The 9,008-nt window shown below is 39.1% G+C and overlaps 1 protein-coding gene across 1 annotated transcript; it reads left to right on the top strand.

The window, feature by feature from the left end:
* Positions 1–4,746: 4,746 nt before the first annotated feature.
* On the top strand, positions 4,747–5,569 carry LOC112028017 (large ribosomal subunit protein eL6z). Its single transcript, XM_024060653.2, has 2 exons — positions 4,747–5,003; positions 5,485–5,569. Exons 1-2 carry the CDS (start codon positions 4,747–4,749, stop codon positions 5,567–5,569), a joined length of 342 nt encoding a protein of 113 aa, XP_023916421.2.
* Positions 5,570–9,008: the final 3,439 nt, after the last annotated feature.

The following is a 9,008-nucleotide window of genomic DNA, read 5'->3' as shown; positions in this document are numbered from 1 at the left end:
AATAACCAGGAGCAGACCTAGGATTTCAAGCTAAGGGGGCCAAAGTATAAGAAGAAAAAAAAAATCCAAATAGGTATCCATATAGTATTAACAAACTATCAACCAAGATCAATACACAAAATCATTGTTTTTTAATACATTAAGATGCAATCATTTACCAATAAAGACAAAAAAACACAAAATAATATTGTTTTTTAAGAGCATCAATTGTTGCAAAAAAAAAAAAAAAAAAAAAATTCACAAACCAAAACTTACTTTTGCTACTTTAATATAGTATTTAAAATGTCTCATACAGTAGTGTTTTTGGTATTTGGTATTCTAAATACTAAATATTTAGCATTTAAAACACCAAATGTTATTACTTTAATACTAGGTTGACTGAGATTTTTTATTTTAAAATTTTGTTTTTGTTAAGTTTTTGAATTGGGTAGTTGCTAATTGGGCTAGGCTAATTAAAAGGGAGGGGTATCAGTTTTTAGAAGAGTGAGGCTAGATATAAAATATATATATATATATAACTATTAAAAAAATTCATTTTTTTTTTCTTTGGGCTAAGGGGGGCCCAATTGTTTTTTTCTTTCCTTTTTTTTTTCTTTGGGCCAGGGGGGGCCTGGGCCCCCTTGGCCCCCACTATAGGTTTGTCCCTGCTAATAACCACTCCGATTCCTACCAAATTGTCACTTAGAAAACCGCACCATCGAAGTTAATTTTTACACTCTCTGGTGATGGTGGAGGTTTCTAGCGACACCTAGGACGAGTTGCAGTCCGTACTTGGGCAGTTGAAGTTACCTGACTGGATATATATTTTGCAAGTCGTTCGTTTGAGAGTTGAGGTACCTGATGAAGAGTAGAGGCCAGTTGATGGAGACGGACCTGATTCGATTGTGTCTAGACCGACTAGCATGTGAAGGCAAAGAGCTCAACATTTTCCCTCTGAATAACGATTGATGTAGCCGGAATTGACCTCATCAGTATGCTTTTTGTCAATGTTGATGGAAGAACTGCGGTGCCTGTTGAAAAGAAAAGAAATGCAAGGAAGGTTCACCGACATGATGCTAGTCAAGGACACTTTGATGCCTACGTCAGCTTATGGCTTTGAACGGATAGTGTGATTGCTGTCTACTGAGTTTTTCATAAAGAAACTTACCTTGGTTCCATTGCCTTTTATTGTTTGCTTTTTAACGAATCATTTATGCCTGTTAATGGTCCTCTAGGCATTTTTCTCCTGAATGAAACGCGGCATTCAATGGCAATGAAGTTTCTGTTTAATATGTAACAGGTGATCATTGGCTCATCGTTGCTTCTGTAACCATTCCTGCGTATTTACCTTTTGTTAGTTGGCATGAAGGAATTAACTTCTGGTTTTAATACGCATAAGCTCATCTTGTTCATACGGATGGCCTTACATTATTTCTCTCGTCCTGACTTAGATGCGGTTGTGATCGTCCTTACATTGGACGAGCTTTAACCGATACTAGTCAGTTGCCCCCTCCCCCCCCATTCCTTTATCGTCAAGACTTTGGACGATCATTGGAATGTGACCAGGCGTGACGGTTCGTATCTTCCCAATTCCTGAAATTTCGCTTCCGTCTTAAATGCAAAACAACTACTTTCCAGGAAAGAACCATGTGTCTATTCCCGAAATATCCTTGATTTTGGCATGCTTTAATTCCAGTTTTTCCTTCTTTAGGAAAACTGTTTCTCTTCCTCTGCCCTATTTGGTTTGAACTTTAGAGCACTAAGAAACTTCTATACTTCAAATCTTCTTGGTAAGGTCTCTTTCCTTTACGTTTTGATGGTTGGTTTTGAATTCTTTAGCCTAGAGTGCCCCTCGATTTCCTTTTTCTTTGCTAGGTTAGGGGTTTTCCTTGAGTACTCCACTGGTTCGCATCCTCAGGTTGGTTTGTTTGTGTTGCGTTCTATTGCTCTTAGGCCTATTTTATTCTCTCTTTACCCTTTGATCTGCCGCACCTTGATAGAACACCATTTGGAGATGGCCATTGTTGAGTATAAGGAAGATGACGTTAGGTAGAGTGAGTTAGAGATAGGGTTGTCCTCAAATGCTGAGTCTTTGTGTAAGGTGGTTGATACTGCTGCTTCAAAACTGTCTTCCTCTTCATCTTCACACCTCTACATGCCCTTTTTGAAGTCTGCTCCTTGAAAGAGACATATCTAAATGGCTTTAGAAAAGGATTTCAGTTTCCCAAAGGTACCTTCATTAGATTGCCTCATCCAAGTGAAAAAGCTTGTAGCTTTGCCTATGGAGAGGTGTGCTTTTATGAGGTTGACTTTCTGGGTGGCCTTCGTTTCCAAGTCCACCCATTTATCATGCAACTTTTGCATCATTTTGAAATTGCCCCTAGTCAACTCGGATAACATTGAATGAGTTTTTGTATTTGTACAATCTAAAAGCCTCCACCCACTGTGGGTATTTTGAGCTTTTACCTTGGGATAGAAAGTCTAGAGTTGTTAAAGGCTTTCCTTCATCTTTTCGTGATTGGAAATCGCGATACTTTTTTATTTCTAGAACGGGTTGGGAAACCGTGTTCGACGACTTCTGGGGGGAAGTCTTAAGATTACTATAAAAATGTGAAGTCCCTGCGCTTGGTGCGTACTTTCATCGTCTTCCTTTTTTTTTTTCTTTTATATCACTACTGCTTGCCTAATAATGTCTGCCTTCCAATTTTTGTAGCTCTTGATTGTCCTGAGTTTGAAGATCAACACTGTAATCGAGTTTGTACTGCTCTTGCTTTTGCCTGTGAGATCGAGGATTTCGACGACTTTGTTGATCCTCGTCGTTTGTTTAACTGTTGTTTGGGACTAGAATCTTCAAAATATGTGTTGGAGAAAATTCTCCGAGAAGAGAAAAGTAAGATCGTCTATTTACTAGTTCTCAGAAGGCCACTAGATATAGCAAGGAAAAATATGCTCGTATCAAGGGCTTGAAGAATGAACCCTTGTCTAACCTTGCCGCAGATTCGAAGAAAAGGAAGTTAGGTGAGGAGAAGGGTGAAACTGCTGCTCTTCCATCCATTCAGATTGCTTTGTCTTCCCTAACTCTGTCCTTGGAAGTGATAGCCTTTACTCCCCCTACTACTCGCTTAAAAGGAAAAGGCAAGGCTAAGAGGAGTGTTTAGGATGACCTTGCCACTGCTTTGGGTCATGCTCATAATGTGATCACGGACGATGAACTTAAAGGTTTGTCATCTATTCCTTCCCATGAGCTGGTCAGCCGCCATATTTATAAATTGGTGCAGGTACATGGCTTTTTCTTTTTCAGCATCCTTTTGTTTATTTATTTATTATTTTTTATTATACTCATTTGTATATGTATATGCACATAATTTCCCTTCTCTCTTTTTTACCCCTACCGGGTCCTTGGTGAGTCTCTGCGTATAACGACAGATTATTTGAGTATTAAAGAGAATGTTGTAGTGGCTAATTCAAAGTTGGAAACCGTCAAGGCTGAGAAAGGACCTGATTGCTGCCATGGACAAGACATACAAGGCAAATAAGAAAATAAGAGAACTCACAGAAGCCTTGTGCATGGAGAAGTGCTTGTTGTTTAGAAGGATGAAGAGATCCAAGCTGCCCTCCTGAGGACTGACACGGAGAAAGACAAGGTCGTCCAAAAGTTCATGCAGTCAAAGCAGTTTTCAGACCTTCAACTTATTCAATACTTTAAAAGTTTTGAGCTTTTGCGAAGATGGATGATGAAGCATCACAACTTGGTCGTGGACTTCTCTAACTTGGACTTTGAAAAGATTGACAACGAAATTCTCATCGATGAGGCCAAGGAACAAGAAGAAACTGAAGCTGATGCCGCTGTAGAGAAGGATTCTGCTGGGAAGGACACTATTGGAGGAAAGGATACTGATGAATCTACTGTACCCCCTTCTTAGTACATACATATCTTTTTCTATTATCTTTTTTGGAAAACAATGGTTGCCCCCTTGTTTTGGGGCTTTATTTTTTAGGCGAAAAGCACATTTTCGTCCCTACATTTTTACACGATTTCCATCTTGGTCCCTAACTTTTTTTTTTTTACCGCTTTTAGTCCCTATCCTGGAAAACGCCTATTGTTTTAGTCCCTGTCGTTACATCAAAGACGGAAAATGCTGACGTGGCAAACGGATAGCACTGTTGGCTGACGTGGCCATTAAAATAATAATAAAAAATATTATTTGGTATTAAAAAAATTTAAAAATTAATTTATTAATTTTAACTAAGTAAAAAAAAATCAAAACAAAAATAAAAATAAAAATTTATATGAATTAAGATCAAAAAGTATCTTGAAGAAGAACACTAAGAACACCAACACCAAACCACCATTTCCGGCCAAACACCAACCCAGCCACCTAAACACCAACCCACAGCAACCTAGCCCCATAAACACCAATCCAAACACCAACCCAGCCACCTAAACACCAACCCACAGCAACCTAGCCCCATAAACACCAACCCACAGCCACCCAAACACCAAACCACCATTTCCGGCCATCCAAACACAGATCCGGCCAACCCAAACACCAACCCAGCCACCTAAAAACTAACCCACAGCCACCAAACCACCATTTTCGGCCACCCAAATACAGATCCGGCCAACCTAAACACCAACCCAGCCACCTAAACACTAACCCACAGCCACCAAACCACCATTTCCGGCCACCCAAACACAGATCCGGCCAACCTAAACACCAACCCAGCCACCTAAACATTAACCCACAGCCACCCAACTCAATTCCAATGGCACCAAAGCAGAGGACCCCAAAGGTTAGCCGGAACCCAGATCTGGTTTGCGGGGTCAGCAAGTACTCCAGGTCCAAGATGTACCACAAGCAAGGCCTCTGGGCTATCAAGGCCAAAAACGGCAGCATTTTCCCTCGCCACGACGCTCAGCCCAAGGCTCCTGCTCCGGCTGCCAAAGCTCCCAAGTTCTACCCAGCTGACGATGTGAAGAAGCCGCTCGTTAACAAGCGCAAACCCAAGCCCACCAAGCTCAGGTTTTTATTATGGCTGTCTCTATGTTTTTATTTTTTTATTTTTTTTTGAGTTTTTGTAGTTGTTTTGCTTGTTGGGTATCTGGGTTTTTTGGGTAATTGTTTGGGTAAATTTTTTTAATACCAAATAATATTTTTTATTATTATTTTAATGGCCACGTCAGCCAACAGTGCCATCCGTTTGCCACGTCAGCATTTTCCGTCTCTAATGTAACGGCAGGGACTAAAACAATAGGCGTTTTCCAAGATAGGGACTAAAAGCGGTAAAAAAAAAGTTAGGGACCAAAATGGAAATCGTGTAAAAATGTAGGGACGAAAATGTGCTTTTCGCCTATTTTTTATTTCTGAACATCTTTTTACTTCTTTAAAATTGTCTAAAACACTTATTGCCTCTTGGTTTTAAGGCTTTTGCTTAACTACTTACTTCAAAATCCTTCTCGAATGTGCCTTTCATTTTTTTGAATCACGATGAGATTCTTTACAGGGAGTTTGATGCTTTTGGCCAACTCCTGGTCTTTATCATGTTTGGGAACTTCATCACTGTTAGATTGAATAGTTCCAACTTGTAATTTCACAGAAGAATCCTTTGCCACTAACATTGCAACTTAGACTTGTTGTTTTGCAAGTGATATAATTTAAACTCATCTTTTTATAGACAAAGTTTTTATCTTAAAAGTTATGACTTAACCTTGTTGTTATGGTTTAATTTCATCATGATTAAAACTCGTCGTTGGAGTCTTTATCATAGGCATCATGATTTAAACTCGTCATTTTATTGACGGAGTTTTTATTATCGTGATTTAAACATGGAGTTTTTATCACTTGGATTATGATTTAAACTCGTTGTTTGTGTTGCCGGAGTTTTTATCGCTTGGATTATGATTTAAACTCGTTGTTTGTGTTGACGGAGTTTTTATCGCTGTGATTTAAACTTAGAGTTTTTATCACTTGGATTATGATTTAAACTCGTCATTTGTGTTGATGGAGTTTTTATCGTCGTGATTTAAACATGGATTTTTTATCACTGCAAAAATGTTCGGGATCTGGTCACTTGAAAAGAAATGGCTTCGAAGGTGCCTTACTTGCTTTTATTCATCCTTGCTTATAAAAGGTATTACAATAATAATACTTGACAAAAAATGGAAAGTGCTGAAAGTAAAACTTATGCTTGAAAACAATAAAATCTCACTTATCTGTTGGCGAATAAGGTGAGGTGCTCCAGACACTAGAACTTATTGATGTTGGGTGTCAGCTTCTTCACTGATAGTACTTCTTGAGGTACTCTGCATTCCAAGGACAAGGCAAAGGTTTTCCATTTACATCTTCCAAGTAATAGCTCCCTCTTCTTGAATAATGGACGACCTTGTACGAACCTTCCCAATTAGGGCCCAGCTTTCCTTGGGTTGGATCTTTGGTGGCTTATGAGACCTTCCGTAGAACCATGTCTCCAGGATTGAAATACTTCAGCTTCACCCTTTGATCATGCTACCTTGTCATCCTTTCATGGTATACAACCATCCTTTGAGCTACATCGTCTCTGATTTCAGGCAAGCAATCGAGAGCAAGTTTAAGTCCCTTGTTGTTACTGCATTCATCATAACATGTTCGTCTAAGGGTTGACATTCCAACCTCCACAAGAATCACTGCTTTGGTTCCAAATGCCAGTTTGAAGGGCATCTCGCCTGTTGGTATTCTCGCAGCCATTCTATAGGGCCATAAAACTCCTGGAAGCTCCTCAAGCCATGCTCCCTTTGCCCCCTTAAGTCGGGTTTTGATTAGCTTAAGCAAAGTCCAATTTGTAATTTTGGTCTGGGCATTTACCTGTGGGTGTCCAGGGGAAGAATAGTGATTCTTGATCCCCAACTCTTTACAAAAATCCCCGAACTTGGTGCTGTCAAATTGTCGTCCATTATCAAATATAATTACCCTTGGAATCCTGAACCAATAGACGATATTTTCCTAGATGAAGTGTTATATTTTGGCTTCTGTGATTACTGCCAAAGGTTCTGCTTCCACCCACTTTGTAAAATAGTCAATAGCGACGACTAAAAATTTGACTTGCTTTTTACTTAGTGGTAAGGGACCCATGATGTCAACCCCCCATGTCAAGAACGGCCATGGTGATGAAATGTCTGTCATGTGTTCTGCTGGGACGTGTTGCACATTTCCAAACCACTGACACTTGTTGCACCTATGGATGACTTGGGCTGCATCTTTCTGCATGGTCGGCCAAAAATATCCTGCTCAAACTACTTTACCTATGAGTGATCGTGAACCTAAGTGATTTTCATAGATTCCTTTGTGGATCTCACTTAGCATATATGCAGCATCTTCAGAATCAAGGCACTTCAAGTAGGGCTGGGAGAACCCCTTTTTGTAGAGTTCATCATTTAGGATCATGAATCTGGACTACAATGCCCTAATCTTCTTGGCCTCCGAAGGGTCTGAGTCAAAATTGACCTTGTCAGTATGCTCCTCGTCAATGCCGATGGACGAACTGCGGTGCTTGTTGAAAAGAAAAGAAATGCAAGGAAGGTTCACCAGTGTGATGCCACTTGAGGACACTTTGATGCCTAAGTCAGCTTATGGTTTTGAATGGATATTGTAATTACTGTCTACTGAGTTTTTCATGAAGAAACTTACCTTGGTTCCATTGCCTTTTATAGTTTGCTTTCTAGAGAATCATTTATGCCTGTTAATGCTCATTTAGGCATTTTTTTTCCTAAATGAAACGCGGCATTTAATGGCAATGAAGTTTTTGTTTAATGTGTAATAGTTAACCATTGGCTCATCATTGCTTCTGTAACTATTCTGGAGCATTTACCCATTGTCAGCTGGTATGATGGAATTAACTTCTAGTTTTAATACACATAGGCTCGTCTTGTTCATATGAACGGCCTTTCATCGTTTCTCTCGTCTCCAACTTAGATGCGGTTGTGGTCATCCTTACACTGGATGACCTTTAACTGATACTCGTCAACAATCCATGACAACAGCTCTCTGAAGTCCAGAAACGTCTCTATTCTTCGAAAATCCCATAGCTTCGAGATAGCCCAAACAATATCAAGTTCATTACATAGCCATAATGCATGTAAGGGATTTTCTGAGGCTTGGTGGTAGTGATCACACAATGGGTCGTCAATGATGGTGAGTCCGACTAGGCTTTCCTTCGTTGGCATGGCATTGCAACAAGCTCACCATAGCAAGTTCTTCACCTTTTGTGGCACACGCAGGGACCAAATAGCTTTCCAAAATTGCTTGTCTCGGCTTGAAGGTTGCTGTGATAAATCCTTGTCTGGTTCTTCTTTTAGAAATCTATATCCAGACTTACAGCTATAGTTACCATCACTCAAATAAGGCCAATACAGGACATTCTAAACTACCACACATGCTAGAGGAATTTTCATGATGATTTCTGCCTCCTCCGGTATGAATAATCTATCAACCACCTCCTTAATCCATTGTCTTGTGTATGTATTTTTAGTGTGTGTTTAGTATGTGTATGTATGTATGTATGTATTTTTTTTTTTTTTTGAAAGTGGTAACTTTTTGCCATGTATAATTATTTTATTTATATTTATTAGAGGAGAGAAGGAACGTGAAAGAGAGGGGAGGAAAAGAAAGAAAGAAAAAAAAAAAAGATGAGGCGTGCATGAGAGAGAGAGAGAGAGAGAGAGAGTTGTAGTTATGTTAGGTCTTATTAAGTGGGTTCTACAATTTTCTAAATATTTACAAAAGTGTCATTAGGTAATGTTATTTAAAAACTGAAAATTGGTATAAGAAGTTTTCTAAATTTTAATGTTTAAACACCTTAAAATGAGAAACATAACTCAAACACTCCTAATTAAAATTTCTTATCAAACACGTTTTTTTTTTTTTTTTTGAGCCCACATTTTTCAGGTATTTAAACATTAAAAATTATTGTTTGAATTAGCTTACCAAACAGGCTCTTCATGGATTATAAGTGGCCATCAATGCAATGGACAAGGCGTCTGCAAAGGAAAACTC

Source organism: Quercus suber, unplaced genomic scaffold (assembly GCF_002906115.3).
Source record: "Quercus suber isolate HL8 unplaced genomic scaffold, Cork oak 2.0 scaffold_142, whole genome shotgun sequence".
NCBI classification, from domain to species: domain Eukaryota; kingdom Viridiplantae; phylum Streptophyta; class Magnoliopsida; order Fagales; family Fagaceae; genus Quercus; species Quercus suber.
Note: the sequence above shows the minus strand (reverse complement) of the source record. Positions and strands in the feature narration are given on the sequence as shown.

Bases quoted from the DNA above. Each gene is read 5' to 3' on its own strand.
- LOC112028017 (XM_024060653.2), top strand. From the start codon at position 4,747: ATGGCACCAAAGCAGAGGACCCCAAAGGTTAGCCGGAACCCAGATCTG. The intron at 5,004-5,484 runs GTTTTTATTATG...GATTCTTTACAG, and splicing joins CCCAAGCCCACCAAGCTCAG to GGAGTTTGATGCTTTTGGCC.